General features: G+C 34.3%; 3 protein-coding genes across 4 annotated transcripts; 1 reads left to right on the forward strand and 2 right to left on the reverse strand.

Moving 5' to 3' along the window:
* The first annotated feature begins 728 nt into the window (after positions 1 to 728).
* On the forward strand, positions 729 to 3,443 carry LOC103497794 (outer envelope pore protein 16-2, chloroplastic). Its single transcript, XM_008460138.3, has 7 exons — positions 729 to 1,076; positions 1,186 to 1,237; positions 1,401 to 1,472; positions 1,724 to 1,755; positions 1,865 to 1,898; positions 2,693 to 2,760; positions 3,137 to 3,443. The coding sequence occupies exons 1-7, from the start codon at positions 945 to 947 to the stop codon at positions 3,278 to 3,280; spliced, it is 534 nt and encodes a 177-aa protein (XP_008458360.1). The 5' UTR covers positions 729 to 944; the 3' UTR covers positions 3,281 to 3,443.
* Positions 3,444 to 4,769: 1,326 nt separating this feature from the next.
* On the reverse strand, positions 4,770 to 6,158 carry LOC103497792 (probable bifunctional TENA-E protein). Of its 2 annotated transcripts, none has more exons than XM_008460137.3 (3): positions 5,861 to 6,158; positions 5,572 to 5,783; positions 4,770 to 5,486 (listed from the first exon to the last, which is right to left on the reverse strand). In XM_008460137.3, the coding sequence occupies exons 1-3, from the start codon at positions 6,020 to 6,022 to the stop codon at positions 5,135 to 5,137; spliced, it is 726 nt and encodes a 241-aa protein (XP_008458359.1). In that variant the 5' UTR covers positions 6,023 to 6,158; the 3' UTR covers positions 4,770 to 5,134. The 2 variants fall into 2 exon arrangements, with proteins under 2 accessions (XP_008458359.1, XP_008458358.1); XM_008460136.3 differs by having other exon boundaries at positions 5,572 to 5,789; positions 5,861 to 6,153.
* A 1,250-nt stretch (positions 6,159 to 7,408) lies between these two features.
* On the reverse strand, positions 7,409 to 15,440 carry LOC103497791 (aldehyde dehydrogenase 22A1). Its single transcript, XM_008460135.3, has 14 exons — positions 15,192 to 15,440; positions 15,019 to 15,062; positions 13,997 to 14,101; positions 13,448 to 13,575; positions 13,196 to 13,318; positions 12,169 to 12,322; positions 11,449 to 11,552; positions 11,291 to 11,369; positions 10,604 to 10,702; positions 10,361 to 10,498; positions 9,756 to 9,971; positions 8,826 to 9,017; positions 7,919 to 8,062; positions 7,409 to 7,826 (listed from the first exon to the last, which is right to left on the reverse strand). Exons 1-14 carry the CDS (start codon positions 15,301 to 15,303, stop codon positions 7,650 to 7,652), a joined length of 1,815 nt encoding a protein of 604 aa, XP_008458357.1. The 5' UTR covers positions 15,304 to 15,440; the 3' UTR covers positions 7,409 to 7,649.
* Positions 15,441 to 17,859: the final 2,419 nt, after the last annotated feature.

Here is a 17,859-nt window from a genome sequence, read left to right on the forward strand (position 1 = left end):
TTAATTTACTAGACATAAAATTCAGATTCAATACAATATTTTTTAATACAAAATGGATAAATTTAGATCTATTCTACAAAATTAAAAGAACTTTGAAATTGTATTTGAACAAGTCAACCACTCGAGCTCTTTTTCTTTCCTCTTTTAATTTTCTCACATTCAAGGCATTATTTTAAAGTATGGTTTATTTTGAAAAGAATTTTAAAATAATATGCAAAAGTGTCACGGAACTGATTTCGAAAAAGAGAGCTTTTTCTAAATATTCCAAAACAGATCCAAACATTTATAAAGTATCCTAACTTAAAGGACTATACATTTAAATGTTATTCGTGTATGTATTATGCAGATACAAACAATAGTTCATAATTTTTTTTTTATAAACACGACATTTTCTTAAACAAATACCACAATTTAGTCTTCATTGTAAAGATTATAATAAAAAATTAAACGCCAGCTTTTATTACTAACAACAATTTAATTTTATAGTTCATCGAATAAATAATACTTAAAATTCATAAAATTTTAATGATGAGAACTAAATTACCACCGAGAAGTAAATGCCAAATACTGCGTCTCATGAAAAGCTTCTTCTTTAACCGAAGAAAAAAGAAAAGAGAAAAAGAAAACAACACTTATTATAGAAAGAGAAGTATTTTAGTGTACATAGTCCGAGGGAAATCCACGTAACGAAATTCATTTCGTAAAATTGCCACGTAGCCGTTCTTTTCGTAGTTCTAAAAAGCGACACGTCATCATATCGTAACACGTGTCATACCGTTCTTATTTCTCTATTTCTTCGGCTTCTTCGGTATATATTCTTCATCTTCCTCGGCCCGGGAAGCGCATGCGAACGTTTCTTCTCACTGACTTTGGCGATCAAATCGACAGAAGTTCCAGATTTTGCAGTTTCAATCTCTGATTCCATACAAGATTCCGAAGAAGAAATGGGGAGTAGGAGTATTGACAATCTCTCTTTGGTTGATGAAATTCGATGCACCCATAGTGGACCATTCTTGTATGACCTTGGCCATCCTCTTCTCAATCGCGTTGCTGATAGCTTCGTCAAGGCTGCTGGGGTTCGTAACCTTTTCCTATCGTATTTTCTGTTGATTTCTTGATTTGGTAGTGTTTTTGCCTTGGAACTCAAATGTGGTAAACCTAAGATGTGTATGGTTCGTTTTTCAGATAGGTGCATTGCAGTCTGTGTCTCGAGAGGCTTATTTTACGGTTGCAGGAAGTATGATTTGTTTTCATTGAGTATTTCAATTTGATCCTCTTGATTTTAATTTCATATCTCTGCATGTCTTGATTTCGTTTCACTTTAGGAGACGGTTGATATGCTAACATTAGTTAACAAAAACTTGTAACGCTTGACTTGAAGAACGTTATCGTCCGTACAGGTGTTGATTCGAACAGTGTACCACCGCCTGAATTATCGAGTATTAGAAAGCAACGTTTTCCAGGTCTTAAAGGTAATCATTCTTTGTTCGAAGTGAGCTTCTATAATCAACGTCGATCTTCATTTTGTCTGTTGTGTTTGATTTTGTTTTTCTTGCCTGGTGAAGATTGAACTAAGTTGAAAATTGAGTTCTAATAATTCTATTTGTTTCAGATTGACACCATCTAATTAGTTATGATTAATTATAAATTCTAATAATTCTTAGTCCGAAGTTAGTTTGTCCTTTGAGATGATTGAAGCTCGTTTCTTCATATAATGTTGCAGGCGAAACCAACAAAGAGTCCCTTGAAGCCATGGTGAGTGTTTGTAACGGGTGATTGAAATGTTGGATCTTTGATTAATTATATGCAGTGGTAGTGGCCGACGAATATCTTTCATAAATTTTCATTTTCTGGTATCTTTCAGGTGAAGAGCGTGGGAAAAGAATCTATCCAATGGGGTCGGTTTTACCATTCTCTCTGAATTAACTGTTCAGATATATCATTCTGGCTAAATGTATTTCTTGCTTATCTGGTTCATGTTTTTTTGCCACTAGTTACACGGGTCATTTGGTTGAATGCGATCTTTTGCTTTCATGTCCTATGCTTTTCGCAAATGGAAGTATTTGGTTCTTTTTAAGATTTTCCCAGGGTAGCCTCTGTTGATTCTTCCTTGCACGTTTGGAGGTTGTTAAATTTACTTCAAGGGGCCGTTGAGTTAGGTTAATTTATTGGGGTTGAAGTCAGTGAGTTGGTGTTTGGTGAGCTTTGTAAGATTTGAGTCCTCGATATTTGCCAAAAACTGGAGGATGAAGTTACTAAATGAACTGCAGCTGTTTACGCCCTATCGGCCAAATGGGCCAGTGTTTAAAAGAGCCCCTGGGCACCGCCATATCAAGGTGCAGGTCTGGCGCCCAACCCTGGAAGAGCGAGCCCCACAAAATAAGGCGCGCCTTCTGTAAGCCCAAAGGCTTAAAGCCCTGGGCCTACCTCGGGCCTTTTTTCCCTATTTTAGAAAAAAGTGATAATGAAGGGATTCTTTCCTTGTTGGTAGAATCAAGTGTACTATGTCTATTTTTCCAAGAGTGTTTTAATATTGAAAAAAAAAAGGGAGAATCCGCTCTTTTCTGTGCGCTCTACGCATAAGCTCTAAAGGACCATTGCACCCTGGCTGCCTTGGGCATTCCGGAACTTATAATATGTCACGTTGTCCAAGCTTTTGGTTTGCTGATATTGCTACTTTTTTCGGCTGTAGGATTAGCTGCTGGTGTTTACTCTGGTCTCACGTACGGTTTGAAGGAGGCTCGTGGAGCACATGACTGGGTAGACCTTACCTTCTACGATTCACTAAGAAACATTTTGATGTTTTGATTGAAGTATGGTATAGGATAATCTTTTTTCGTTGGCTGGTTTCTTCTAACTATTATAATATATATATTCAAAGCAAATTTAGAGAACATAGAGATATTAGGCTATATTGTCGAAAAAAAAATAAAAAATGTATAACTGAACTGGAACTGGGTCTAGAAAAATGAAATATATACACAGAAGAAATACAAGAACGGAAGTAATGAATTAGCCAAGAAAGATTCTAATGAATAACCTGTCGCTCAATATATACGAATTCTTACCTGAACAAGAGCGAGGAAAGATTGTTTGTCCTAAAATATTGAGTCTCCATTTCTTCATTCTGCTGCAGAAGAATAGTGCAATTGCAGGTGCAGTGACGGGCGTAGCCGTGGCTCTCACATCGGACGAGTCTTCCCACGAGCATATTGTGCAATATGCAATCACTGGCGCTGCTATGTCAACAGCTGCAAATATATTTGCCGGCATATTTTAGGCTGGTCACTATTAGGAGGAGGTATGTGTATATGGCCACTGTAGCCATTTCATAAAAACTGTGGATGTTGGTGACGTTCATTCCGTATTTTAATTAAGTTGACTACCTTGATGCTTGCTTCTCTTTTGAATTTTTGGTTCAATATTACACAAGTTGTTCCCAATGATGTTTCATATTTCCTTGGTTAGACCAACAAGAAAATGGGTTTTTTTTCTTTTATAACTAAGTACTTATTTTTTGAGGGTTAGGGCAGTACGATTATTTTGCTAGTTATAAATCCTACAATATTAAAAAGAGAAGGTCCATATTATTATATCATCGAAATAATGACTTGGAGAACTCAAAACGCACCAGCTTCTTTTTTGATTTGAGAAGCATTTTCATGTCCATGGCGAATTTTCCACTACACTTGTCTATCTTCACGTTATAACTTAGGCCAATATAATTTAAATATCAGATTTAATTTGCAAGTTTGCGACTGTCGCTCAACGTATAGGAGTTTCGGCCCGCCGATTAATTGTTTACTGTCGATGTGCGCGTGAATGTCTACGACATGAACTTTGATGCTGGGGTGGGCTAATTTGCAACTTCAATTTTAGGTTGACTCGCAGTATTTTACTTTGGAAATAAAATAGAAGTACCTGGTGGTTTTATGTAATTTGAGTAAGTTCTTCCCGTTTAGCCTCTGTCAGCTATTCTCTTGCTAGTGCCATACATAAATAAACTATTCTCTAGTAATGCTAAGTAGACGTTTCATCAAAATTATTGATTGAATAAAATAGACTATTCTCTCAGAGTCGCAGTTTTCAAAGCAAATTATTATCTTCGAAATTATCAGGTAATAGTAATCGATGAGATGTACATTCCAATGTATTCTTCAGAGAAAGAAAGTAGTAATCGATGAGATGTACATTCCAATGTATTCTTCAGAGAAAGAAAGAAAGAAAAATACAGTGCAGTCCAGTATTCTTCGAAGCCAATCCACTAAAAATATAGAGCTACAATTCTAGATTTAAAACTAACCTTAATGAAAGCATTCAGAGGAAACCTCCGACACTGTTTCATTCTGCTGCAGAAGAATAGTGCAATTCCACTGTTTCATTAGACCTTGTACACTGTACACTTAAACTAGGAATTGAAAGCATTCAGAGGCAACCTAAACTCAACCTTGGATTAATTAGAAACACTTCCATTTCAACCCCCATCTTCTTCAAGATGGATTGCCAATATACAGGATTGTATTAAATTGAATGTACTTAAGAAAAAATGCTCAAAACAAATAATTGTAAGATTGAGACAACGGAGAAAGAGACTATCAAAGAAAACGAAATGAAAAACCGACAATGATGAACACTGAGAAGGGGAAGCTAGGGAGGAAAAGAGTAATACCGACAACGTCATTGGATGAGAGATTAGAAGTTGTAGGAATATCATTACATGAGAGATTAGAAGTCGAGACGAGAGGAGATGAGAAGCCAGAGACAAGATGGAGAGTGTAACATCTAGATTCACTTTTACTAGATTAATCAATAATGAAATATAACATAAATATAAATATATAAACATAATACGTATATGATGTTGGGTTAATCAAAGAATTTTTTTTAACCCAACCTCACCTTAGTTTTAAAATACTGTCGGTTTATTCTTGCTCCATATGTAATCAAGTGTGCTCTATATGTACTTGGTGTGCTCTATATGTGTATATGTACTTAAGTGTGCCCTGAGGAGACAGGGTACGTATGTAATAAGAAGGACGACATATAAGGACAAGGCTGAGATGCCAATACATTATGAAAGTTAATACTCAAAAACCACCCAAATATATGCATCTAATCCTTCTTATTTTCTCATTTAGAAACCTCCGACACTGGAGCACTCAGCGGTCCGGTGCGACGGAGGACGGATCATATTCCAAAATCCAACTTCATATTCGAGAACTCTCAACAATCCCACTTCTGCCTTTTTATTAACCTCTCCACTCCCCATTTCCAATCTCCTATCCGCAATCTTCTTCAATGTACTGCAATACTTGTCAAATCCTTCACTCCCCCATCTTTCACAGGCTTCTCTCAATTCCAATGGCGTCTTTGTCCCTTCTTCCAAGCAGTACGCAAAGCTCTCATGGTACACCGCTTCTATCGCCCAAAGTGCCGTTATCGCCACCGTGTATTCCACCTCCGGTCTCATCAGACTCTCTAAAAACCTAAATCAATGTCAACAACAACAATACAATGAAATTCATGATGATGTTTTACTGTGATTCTGCGGGACTAAGCCTTGATCTATACCTTGAATAGCCGGCAGTGGCTTTCTGAGGAACTATTTCGGACAAATTGATGTCGCGTTTTAGGGCCTCTTTCTTGAACCAGGCGAATTCGTCGTTTAGAGCTGCTAAACTTCCAAGAATGACTTCCTCGTCTGCTCGATCGTCTGATTCTTTCCATGCTTTAACCAAAACACTTCCGACGAATGCAGCGAAAGATCTCAGAAATTCACATTCCTGTTCCTGAGATTTTGGTTTGGTTGAGAAATCGATCGTTTTCGAAGAGACCTGATTTGAGAATTCTGGAAACTTACCAGCCAGGTTTTGAAGGCGGAGAGATCGACGGTGCCGTCGCGAATGGTGAGGATGAAAGGATGACGTGTGGCCCCGGTGTAGATGAGACGGTGCTTTCTGAGCCATGAGTCGGTGGCGGTCATTGCTCCGGCGAGTTGAGCTCTGGCTTTGGTGTCCGCCATCTGTTGTGCGCTTCGAAATTTGGAATGGAAGGGAAGAGCTGAGTGAAATAGTTAAGGCGACGCTAAGGAGAGAAATTATACACGTGTGATTAGAAGAAGGGTTTTTGTTGTAGACGTGGACAATGCTTATGCACCGCCACCGCCACCGCCACCGCCACCGCCACATGCACCACCCTCCACTCCACAGATCGCGTCCATGAGAAAATATTTGTCGGATTCCTTTAATTATGGGTTTTGCACTAATTATGAATTTTAATGCATTTATCACTAGATCTCAGGTAGAATTAAAGGTAACAACAAATTAGATAAAATTTTTAATTTGAAGCAAACGTGATAAAAACTAATTTATTTATATCTGTGATTATAGTTTATTGCAATTGATCGAGCAATGGAATTTTATTATACCTTTTGAAACAATTTGGTAAATGTGGTTTAAAGGCCCATTAATTATATGGAGAATAACAAGTTTTAGAAAATGCATGAAACATTAAGAATGAGCTAAGAACGAGCTTAGAGAGCCGCTTAAAGAACTCTTAGTATGCTTTTGAGTGATTAAATTAGAGATTTTCTACATTTCTAATGTAAGAGCCATTTTGTTAAGAATTTGAGTACTTGAGTTGTCCATATTTTCAGTTAATCTTAAATTTAATCTCCCATACAATGTTTATTTGGTTCTATTTTAAAAATCTTTTGTTACATATTAACGACTTAACTACAAAATTTGAAAATATGTTAAACATATGTAATTTGAATAAAAAAGTCACTATTAGGAATTATCAAAGTTTCGATTTCTTTTTATGATTACTTTCATAAAGGTTCAAGTTTGCTCTATGTACGAACATAGATTAAAACAAACATAAAACTATTATGAAAGGTACACAGTATTTAATACAGTTTTGAAACAACCTATTCACCATAAAAATGTTGGTCAGTTTTATTCAACATCTTTTCTAGCTCCGTATGTTTTAAGGATGTTGATTTAAGATTGCGTACTGGGTAGTTAATAAATACATAGTTTAAAAAATATACTTCGATATACGTATTTCTAAATGTTAATTTTTGAATTATATAATCTTAATATTGAAGATTCTGAATCTTATAAAAGATATTGAAATTTCTGAAACCAATTTTTTTTAATGTTCTGCTTATCTAGATCTTGCTGTTTTGGTTCTACCTAGAATTTGAACTTGAAATTTAACTAACCAAACCTAGATTTTGTTTATTTCAATTAATATGCAATCAATTTTATCAAACACTAAAATTATTAAAACTTTCCCACAATAATTATTAACACCTACAAAATAAAAGTGCTCTAATTGGAAGGAATTTTGGCATTAACCAAATACAACCCACCTTCAATCATGTAGAAGCAACATAAAAGTGCTCTTGGAAAAGGAAAATGAAAATGCACCTTAAAATGCTTGATAGTGAGCATCTGAATAGTGCATTTGTCTCATGTGCTCAAGTCATAAGCACTTTCAAAATCACATGATCAAACATCAAAAGTCATATGTTGTTGTGGTTGTAATGAAAAAGAGAAACTACTAAAAGACGAAGATTCTAGAAGTATCTCCAAAAACACCTATTAGTTGAATAATACATCTTCGATTGCAAATCCAATTGCCTTTCATTCATCTCTCTTACGTCCATTACCATTGCTAGGATTGTTTTGAGTCAGAGCGTTATGCTCCGACAACATCTTCAGAACATTGACCAATGCTCTTAACCGATCCCATATGTTCAGCCCGTATGTCGCTTCAACAAGTGACATTTGAAACTCAAAAGCGTTGTCTGCAACAGGATACTAACCGAAAAAGAACACGTACCGTTTCAAATATAAACGAACAAAATAAAGAACAAAATTAAGCACTTGTCAAGATTCTTCTAATGGCTCACCGTAAGAAGCTTAGGGTGCTTGGTCTGAACGAACGGCCACCACCTATCCTCAACTACTGCTTTGACAAGACAACAAGCTCGTAATCCTTCAACGCCCGCAAATCGACCGAATCCACTCTCTTTTACGCCACCAAATGGCAAGGACTGAAAAGCAAGAGACCTTAGTATAAATGTGAAACAAACCCTAAATAGTAGAGGTAGCTACGATAGTAGAATAATCTAAAAAAAATGAAGTTTGAAGATTAAAGATCCAAATATTGATATAAGACTAACTTGGATCAGCTTTTGAGTTTCTCTAATCAAGGATGCATATTATAAAATCCAACACAAGCAATTGTCCTATAACACTAACAAATTCTTCCTAGAGTATAGATGGTTAACTAAACTAACAGTAGACAATGTCTCGAAAAATGAATCCCTTACTAAAGTGGCGCACAAATGAAACTTTCTATGCCAATTTGTAATACAGTTCGCAAAAGTATTATGCTAAATCCATTGACCAAACAAGAGAAATCTATCCCTAAGTTAGGATATTTTCTCTAAGAACAATGTCCTTTGTTCAAAACAATGTTTCAAAAAGCTCCTAGTACAAACTATTTATAGCTTTACAAGGAAATAAGACAACGGACCAATTAATTCTAAAATAAACATTAAAAAAAATAATATAAATTAATAACTAATCTAAATCTAATAATTCTTCTCATCCATTAGCTTTTCAAACAAACTAGAACAAATTGGTAAAACCAACAAATGCACAAGAATGTTAGCGCGGAGTCAGTATCAACATATGTTTGATAAGATAATTGTACCAACAAATGACCAAAAAGCGAGCAACAAGTAACAACCGTGTCAAGGATGAACTAGGAAAATACTAAAGCATCACATCCATGCTTGAAATGAATATTACCTGGCACAAATAATTTGTAGCGAAGTCGTTGATTGCAACACTTCCCGTATGAATCTGAGAAGCAATGAACTTGGCACGTTCCGGATGGCGAGAAAAGACAGCTAATCCAAGTCCAAATCTCGAGTCATTTGCAAGCTTCACGGCCTCACCATCTGTGCTGAATTTCATTATAGGCAGGATAGGTCCAAATGCCTGTATGCCACCACTATGTTGTTAGCACATTTGCTTAACTTTGAAAGTAAAGCAACAAGTTTTAGGTTAATTGGGAGCCAGAAGATATTTCCTTGAGATCAGTTTCTCCGCAAATTTAATATAAAATATGAGATGGCCACTCCAGTTATGCACATTGATCTTTTTAGAGATCAGTTTCACAAAACTAAAATTCAAAAACTGAAAAGGAAAGGAAAAAAAGAAGCTTAGACCCCATTTAATAATAATATTGTTTGCTTTTTTTTTTTTTTTTTTTTTTTCAAAATCAACTTTAAAGGGTAAATAACAAATCAAAGAACATTATAGGGGGAAGGATCGGTTATAAACTTAACTAGAAAAAACATTAAAAACCAAGACAACAATAAGTTCTTAAAACTATTTCTTTTTTTCAAAATCAATTCTTAAGAGTAAATAACAAATCAAAGAAACTAGGTGTCGGATTGGTTATAAACTTGATTAAAAAAAAAAAAAAAAAAACCCAAAACTAACCAAAAGGGTTTTAGCTGTTCTATATTTCGTTTTTATAAGAGCTGTTCATTGTTTCTAATTCTAAAAGGTCCTTCAGTAGTCAAATACAAAAAAGCACCAGAACGTTGTGAAGTAGGGTTCCAAAATCTATTTGAAGAATTATTCTAACAAAATATGATATAGGCCGATAGAAAAAAGGATAGGGACTACTAAAAAATCCATTGCACAAAAGAGGATGTCAAGTATTACTACCTCCTCTTGCATTAACTTCATTTTATGGTTGACGTCAACAATAACGGTAGGCGGGAAATATTGATCAACGGCACCTTCAGGTAAATGTCCAAAAGTTCCACGAGCAACAATTTTTGCCCCCCTGTCTAAGGCATCATTTACAAGGCTTTGAAGTTTCTCAGATTGCTCTTGCGTACAGATGGCACCCATATCATATTTCCCAGCTGACGGTGGACCCTGAAATACATTTACAAGAAGAAAGTCTCATCTTTCAATTATAAAATAAGATTTAAAGTTTGATCAAAATTTTGTTCCACAGTCGAAAGACTTGAATGAAACCAGAGTGCGGTGAGAACAAAAAACGCTGGCCACACCCTAAGAAGCAAAAAGAAACTACTAAGAACCTTAAAACTTTTATCCCTGTAGAAGATTACGTAACGAGTTCAGTTTCAGCTTCCACTCCTGATGTCCATTTTGCAAGAAACCACATACCTTCCAGATGACCCGTAGATGCAGAAAGTAAAATAGAAATTTGAAATTGAAAAACCACATAAACCCTATACCTCAGCAGAAAGATGGACAAAATTCTAATGCATTTGTGTAATAGTATATGAACTCATACTTACAACTGTAATAGCCTTCACACGTTCTGATATTTTATCCACAAACGAAGAATAAATGTCCTTGTGGACATAAAATCTCTCAGCTCCAGTACAATTATGTCCACTTGATGTAATAGAAGCCCGGAGAGCAACGTTTACAACCTATATTAAGTAAAGAAACTCCCATAAGTTCTCTATAACACGAAAGCTACTAAACTAGTACTAGTAGAGCTATTTGTATATAATAAAATTGGAGAGTATTCATACATGATCCAAATCATATACATCCTCACACACGATAAATGCATCCTTTCCACCCAACTCGAGAGTAACTGGAATAAGTGTGTCAGCAGCACTTTTCATTATCTGCAAAGAGTCATGCCAAATATTGAACATATTGAGTAGAGGTGGGTGCTAGATACCAAGTCACTTTTTCCATCTCTTTTATTTTAAAAGAATATAAATAAAAGCCCCGCTGTGCAATAACTAGCATTCAAGGGGATACAACAAATGAACTTTTAAGCAGAATGATTATTAGTCTATTTCCTAAAAATAAGCAAAATAATCAGTTTACAATACTCATACAGAATGGAAGCCACTTCCTAAAAGCCTTCTTTCCATTGCTTATAAAACGGAGATACCATGGGAAAAAAAATCCCTGCAGGCCCCACTCATTTTTCAGTGGAACATGTGTGATGAGTCCCAACACTTTTTGGTTTGATCTTCTCTTTATTTATTAAAAAAAGTCAGATATAATTCTCATTCTTTGTAAACATAACTCTCATCCGCACAACTTTTAATCCAATGGACATTTATTCTGACATGCGACTTCAGAGCGTGGATAACTGTAATTATAAATTTGGAAGACACCTAAACAACACCATCAACAAATGACAATAACCAAAAATATAGGAGGAGAAAATTATAAAATTCCAGACCAAGTATAGTTCATACCATCCTACCCACACCAGTTGATCCAACGAATATCATTTTGTCTACTGAAGATACTAGCGCTTCACCTGTTTCAGCAAACCTGATAATAGATCACATTAAAGTGGACAAACTAACAGAGCCTCGTGAAGATGGTTCAAATGAGAAGTTAAAATCTCTACCCTGTTATCACATCAACCAAACTCTCAGGAGCTCCAACGGCAGCAAGTGCAGCTTGGATAATCCTAACATAAAAGCATCCTGACCAACTTGCATGTTCTGAAACCTACAATTCAATCAATTGAACGACATTAACCAGTACATAACAAATTTGTTTCATTAAAGATCAGGATCATGACACTGAACCTTCGCGAAATCCTTAGTTGAAGTTATTTGCTTTGTTTTTCTTAAAGAAAAACAAGAAACCAACTTTTCACTTGTAGATGTAGAGGAGAAAAAAGTGCAAGGATGGAACTCCCAAAGGGTGAGAATACAAAAGAAAACAAGAACAAGAACATACCAAAAATACAAGAGTCTTAAAAAACAACTAAATGAGGACCAAAAACACCAATCCAAACTACAAACAAAAGCTATTTGAACTTTTTTCATGAATAAAACTCCGATTTCATTTTATTTATTATTACTCTTTTAAATTTTAACAGAGATTTCAATAAGAAATATGAAAAACAGTTCTACACTATTGAAATTCCTTAAGGATATGTATCTATGTATCCTAATGATGCATGGCACCTTAAGAGCAGGCTAGGAGACATGCAATGATTGGTTGGAATGGTAAGACCTGAAATTTGTTGCAATAAGTAGTTTCGACAGATCATCACATTAAAAAGATAATATATCTCAAAAGTAATAGAGTATTAAAGGAAACCTTTAAACTTTAATACCTTAACCACAATGCCGTTTCCTGCAAAGACTGCTGCAAGCACTGGATTTAAAAGGTTATGGAACGGATAGTTCCATGGGACTATCGCCCCAATAACTCCAAGGGGGTGAAATTCTACTCGGGCTTTCTTGTGAAGTGTTGCCCTTCCACATGATCTGCAGATTTAAATAAGTTGAGAGATCAAATGCATAGCAAATTTAACCATCCAGAATTTTAAGTGCTTTCGTTCAATCTTTCTTAATTAAAACATAATCCAAATCCAACGCAGCTTAAAGAAACTGGGACAATATCAGTCACAGAGACAGGTTGAATGTCCGGCCGGAATGCATCAAAGATGCTTGGTTACTATTACTAGTATATAAGAGAAATAGAGGAATGTATGCAGCTTTATAAGAACAACAGAGGAATGTATGCAGCTTCTGCAGTCCACTTTCATCTATGTTTTTTTTGGTGCTTTTTCTCAAGGTTTTGTTGGTCCTATTTCTTCCCTATCTTCAATATGAGTGGGTTTTAAATTTTTTAGCAATGATGTTCACGCAAATGTTTAGCAATTTTTTTGTGCTCCAAATCTTTCCATCAAAGCCAAATTATTATGAATTAAATATGAATACTTCAAAAGCCATACTTTCGATTTGGTTCAATAGAAATCAAAATTTTTAAGAAAAATTTTCCTCTTGGTTGGATTGTTACAAGAACCTCAAGATTAAGCCTTCTCTTTGGTGTTCCTTATCAAAGCCTTCTTCAGGTTGCTCTTTCTGTGCTATTTGCAACAACTTGGAAGCCTCCCCTCTCTCTACCCCCACCCAAAACCATTCCAAAAAAAAAAGAAAAGAAAAGAAAGAAAGAAAAACACCATAGAAATGACTAGATGAGCGTCTATGCTGGTGGTCACAGGGAAAAGAAACAATCAAGTGCTGAAGGAAGGTTATAGAAGTAGTAATTTAACCTGTCTTCAACATGAGAAAGGAATGTTATTGGCTGCAACATCATATTTTCAAGAGGGGAAAAGGAGTAGAAAAGAGAGTTACCGGCTCTCAGGCTTCAGCCATTTCTCACCCTCTGAAAGAAGCCAAGTAATCTTTTCACATGTCGCCATTACTTCTCCCATATTAGCATCGACTATTGTTTTTCCAGTGTCACGGGAGGAGATCCTATCCCACATGATAAATAATTAGGCTGACAGAAAATACCCGCCTGGCAGCTTTGCTTGCCTCCTTTTTTACTCTTGGAGAATATAAAAATAACAAAAATCTATAATATATTAAAATAATGGAACTTACTCGCAAATGAGCTCTTGATGTTCAATTATGTACTTCAAAAGTATCCGTAAAAGCAAACGCCTTTGCTTGAAGCTACTTTTGGCCCATTCTTTCTGCGCTTTCCTGGCTGAAGCAACACGCTCCTTGACCTAAGCATAGAGTTTAACATAATAAGTTTAATGAACCACCTCAATTTCTCTCTCCCTCTCATTTAGAGATGCGAACAACTAATGCCATCAATATGAGAAATACTATATAGAGATGACAATTTTTATTTTTTGAAGACGAAACAAATACAGAGAGATGACAACTAGATAGATGAAAGAAGGAAAGTTGAGGTAGTGTTCATATGAAGCAGAAAATTGCCGATCCTTCCACTACCATCAATTATCAAAAGATCGAGAGAAAAATCACAGGGGAGGGTTGTCATGAAAGATGTAACACTACAGCATGGAACGAGATGAAAAACCTACCATCCATCCAAATTCAACAGAACTAAAAACAATAGAAAGGGTAATTTTTAACTAGTTCACCAATGAAGCTATTGCCTGGCCAGAAATAAGTACTAACCTCGTCTCGTGACAATGCAGGAAAATAGCCAAGGTATTTCATAGTTGCAGGCTCGTAACACTGGACTCTCTTGTCCTGCTGTTGCGTCTTTATCCTAGGTGGAATCTGTTCAGTAATCACCAACCAAGATTATGAAATCAGATAGTTCTGCCTAAGACAATTTAAAACATAAGTCTTTGCCTTCTGCAAGCTTTGATATGTGAAAACGAATGGTTCGTATTAGCCAATAAATAATATTAGCCTGAGCCAGCAAAATTTTCAGAATAGAACTTAAAAGGATTTCTAATCATCGAAGTCGTATGAGTAAGCCAGTAATTTGCTTTAACCAGGTCCAACAACATCCTCTCAAATAGTATGGTTCCAAAATAGAATCAAAGCGTGAGATATAGTTCCCGAAAAGAAATTTCAAAAGGTTACTCATACTTGTATCACTACTAAACAGGGTATAGAATCTACGCTATTTCAAAGTACGAGAATGTCAACATAAAACAAAAAACATAATGCTAGAAATGAAGCAATGTATCATCGAAAACTATTATAGTTAAATCGATCATATAATCTGTTTGGCTCAGTAGCCTAAAAAATCAAATCCCGAGATAGTGGTTCCAGCATATAGATTTCAAGACGAAAATTCGTATAACTCGGTACTAGACACTAGACAGTGTAACTTAAATCAAATAAGAGAATTCAGCCTTATTACAAAAACAAACAGTAGTTTACATAAATAAAACGATAGTTCCGGAATACAAATTTCAAGAACATGCTCATATTTTACTCAAGTGTGCAGTTTATACAGAAGGAAGAAAATACGGACAGTATATTTTAAAGAACCACAGCCTGAGACATTACTTCCTGATTACGAATTTCAAAAAATTACTCATATTCACATACCTCAGTACCAAACAGTTCAGTTTACATCAAAGTATGATAATGCCGACTAATTCCAAACACCAGCACAGAATAATGTATCACCAAAACTAAGTACCGGTAAAATAAATTATAGAATCTTCGGAAATACTTACGTAGATGTAGCTATTCTCCTGCGTTTGATTCCCGTCGTCCATAACTGGAAGAATATAAGTCGGAATAAATGATCGAACACAAAATTAGACGGAGGCAGAAAGCAGTGGTAGTGCGAGTGTATTCAAAAGCATCCAAATGTAGAGATAGAAGGAGAGAGTAATGAATTTGTCACCGTCAGATGCGTCAACTTCAATTGAAGGCACGTTGGGAGGGATAAGCATCAAGAGCAACCTACAGATCGCGTAAGCAAATCCAAGAACAAGCACAGTCCACCAAAATGCCATGGCGTTCACGGACGGAGATGGAGAAGAGTTCTCCGATGACCACGAGGAATTCTCCGATCAAATTGATTGGAGCAGGTTGAAGAGTGAGAGTAGAGATCGCGGGAAAACCCGAGGAACACATAGAATTGGGCTTTAAACAGTACAATCCCACTTGATTTTCTTTTTTCATTTTTCTTTTTCGCTCCTGATATTTTTCCATATTGTTCGTAACAAATTTTGTGATACGCTAATTTGTCATAAATTATAGTTTAAAAACTAACAAATCCGTTTAAATATAAACAACTTTCGAAATTGTCGGAAAATTTGATGTAAATGAAATTAAAATAAATATATCATGAAAGTATATGAAAATCATTTTAATTAATAAATGACTTTAATTATGGTTTAATAAATCGCGACTTAATTGGACTATTATTCGCTATTTTTAGTTATTTCAATACAAATTGTTTGTAAATGACAGACCAACGTAAAATATTTCTACTATAAATGTTTATTTTGGTTAATACAATAGTTCAAAATCCTTTTATATTTTACAAATATTTTTTTGTTTATTATTGTATTTGAAAATCTATTAGTATTAATAACATGATAATAGCTTAAATTGAATAGGAAAGTTGTTTAAATGGAAAAACTTATATAAATAGCTTATATATATATATATATATATATATATATATATATATATATATATATATATATATATATATATATATATATATATATATATATATATTTTGTTCATTTACTGTATTCGGAAAATTAAACAATCACATTTATTATAAACCAAAAATAGTATATCTACAAAGAATAAAAAGAATAAATAATAAAATAAGCCAAAATCAGTATTCACATGTCACTTTGGAAGTTGGTGGTTTGATTTCTCTATTTTTAAGTATTGTGAAAAAAGAAAACTAAGTACTAATTAAATGGTTAAATTTATTGGCATGCACTTTCCCAAGTTGAATAATTAGGTAGACGTAGAGTGCACAAAAAAGAGTGTAATACGATATAGAGTACTAAACTATTTTTTCAATTCGAACCTCTAACTTCTTAATATTATTACTTGTTTATTTCATGTTTTTGTTCGACTCTTTTTGTGTTTAATTTTAAAAATAAATCATTTTGAAAAATAATTAAAATGGTTGACTATAGTTTGAAAATACGTTTAAAACATTTCAAGATTTATTTAGAACCCTAAAAGACCCAAATGATTTAAGAAAATATTTTTTATCCATCGATTCAAATAGACAATTAATAGGGCTAGTTGCAAATTTGATAAAACAAGCTGCTGTAGCCCAAACCTTTTGGTTTCGTAAAAATGGCATAAAAAGCATGCTCAACCCACCATTTAAAACAAAAAATATTAAAACGTACAAATACATATTATACACTCGATACATCTCATACACCTCAAATACACATTTGATACCACTTGATAGATGTACACTTGTATACTTGATGCTTTATAATACACCTAGACTTGATATCCATATACATCTATATTTGATAACCTCGATGCATTACTTGATATATTTGACACACTTCGATCACAAATAAAAAAGATGGAGTTCTTCATCCTAGCAACAAACACTCTAGTCTCCCAACATCACTCCTCCACTCCATATGTCGTCAACGACTGCTCTAACTCCTCGCCAATCTAAAATTCAAACTAAATTAAAACAACCCATAACTAAAACACCTCATCTTGGGGTCCAAAGAAAAAATAAATTCAAATCAAACTAAAACAACCAATAACTACAAAAAAAAAAAAAAAAAGGATAGTTGCAAATGTAACAATTATATTTAAAATAAAATATATAACAACATTTTTAAAAAATTGTAAATATAGCAAAATTTATCAAAATCTATCAATGATAGAAGTCTGATAGACCATGTAACAAATGTTGATTTATCACGGATAAACCATAAGAGTCTATCAACGATAGAACTCTATCACTGATAGACTTTGCTATATTTGCAATTTTTTAAAAATATTGTTACATACTTAATAATTATTTTAAAAGTTGCTACATATTATAATTTCCAAAAAAAATAGTGTCCGCGGATCTAGAGGTGCATTTTGAAAAATATCATTTTTGTACTTTTTGAGTGTTTGTTAACCAACTTTTTTGTTCGGTTAGTGTTTATGACAAAATCAACATCTCTTAAGAGGCTCGAAAGATGAGGTTTATATTGTCCGATTGTTGTTTACCACTTAATATATAGAGTAATTATAATGTGTAGCAATTTTTAGAATAATTATTAAGTATGCAGCAATATTTTAAAAAAATTGCAAATATAGCAAAATTTGTCAGTGATAGGCTTCTATCGGTTTATCAGTGATAGACCAACATTTGCTACATGGTCTATCAGTGATAGACTCCTATCATTGATAGATTTTGCTATATTTGCAATTTTTTTAAAATGTTGCTATATACTTAATTATTTTGAATATAATTGCTACATTTGCAACTATCCCTAATATATATACATATATACTTCCTATTACACCAACTAGCAATGCTCCACACTATCTTTTATGTGCACTCCAACTAG

Source organism: Cucumis melo, chromosome 11, assembly GCF_025177605.1.
Source record: "Cucumis melo cultivar AY chromosome 11, USDA_Cmelo_AY_1.0, whole genome shotgun sequence".
Lineage (NCBI taxonomy): Eukaryota > Viridiplantae > Streptophyta > Magnoliopsida > Cucurbitales > Cucurbitaceae > Cucumis > Cucumis melo.

Coding starts and splice junctions, on each gene's coding strand:
- LOC103497794 (XM_008460138.3), top strand. CDS start 945: ATGGGGAGTAGGAGTATTGACAATCTCTCTTTGGTTGATGAAATTCGA. Junction 1,238..1,400: donor TTATTTTACGGTTGCAGGAA/GTATGATTTGTT, acceptor TCGTCCGTACAG/GTGTTGATTCGAACAGTGTA. Junction 1,473..1,723: donor ACGTTTTCCAGGTCTTAAAG/GTAATCATTCTT, acceptor ATAATGTTGCAG/GCGAAACCAACAAAGAGTCC.
- LOC103497792 (XM_008460136.3), bottom strand. CDS start 6,022: ATGGCGGACACCAAAGCCAGAGCTCAACTCGCCGGAGCAATGACCGCC. Junction 5,790..5,860: donor CCGCCTTCAAAACCTGGCTG/GTAAGTTTCCAG, acceptor CCAAAATCTCAG/GAACAGGAATGTGAATTTCT. Junction 5,487..5,571: donor GCCACTGCCGGCTATTCAAG/GTATAGATCAAG, acceptor ACATTGATTTAG/GTTTTTAGAGAGTCTGATGA.
- LOC103497791 (XM_008460135.3), bottom strand. CDS start 15,303: ATGGCATTTTGGTGGACTGTGCTTGTTCTTGGATTTGCTTACGCGATC. Junction 10,499..10,603: donor ATGTATATGATTTGGATCAT/GTATGAATACTC, acceptor TACTTAATATAG/GTTGTAAACGTTGCTCTCCG. Junction 8,063..8,825: donor CTACAAATTATTTGTGCCAG/GTAATATTCATT, acceptor CTTGCTTTTCAG/TCCTTGCCATTTGGTGGCGT.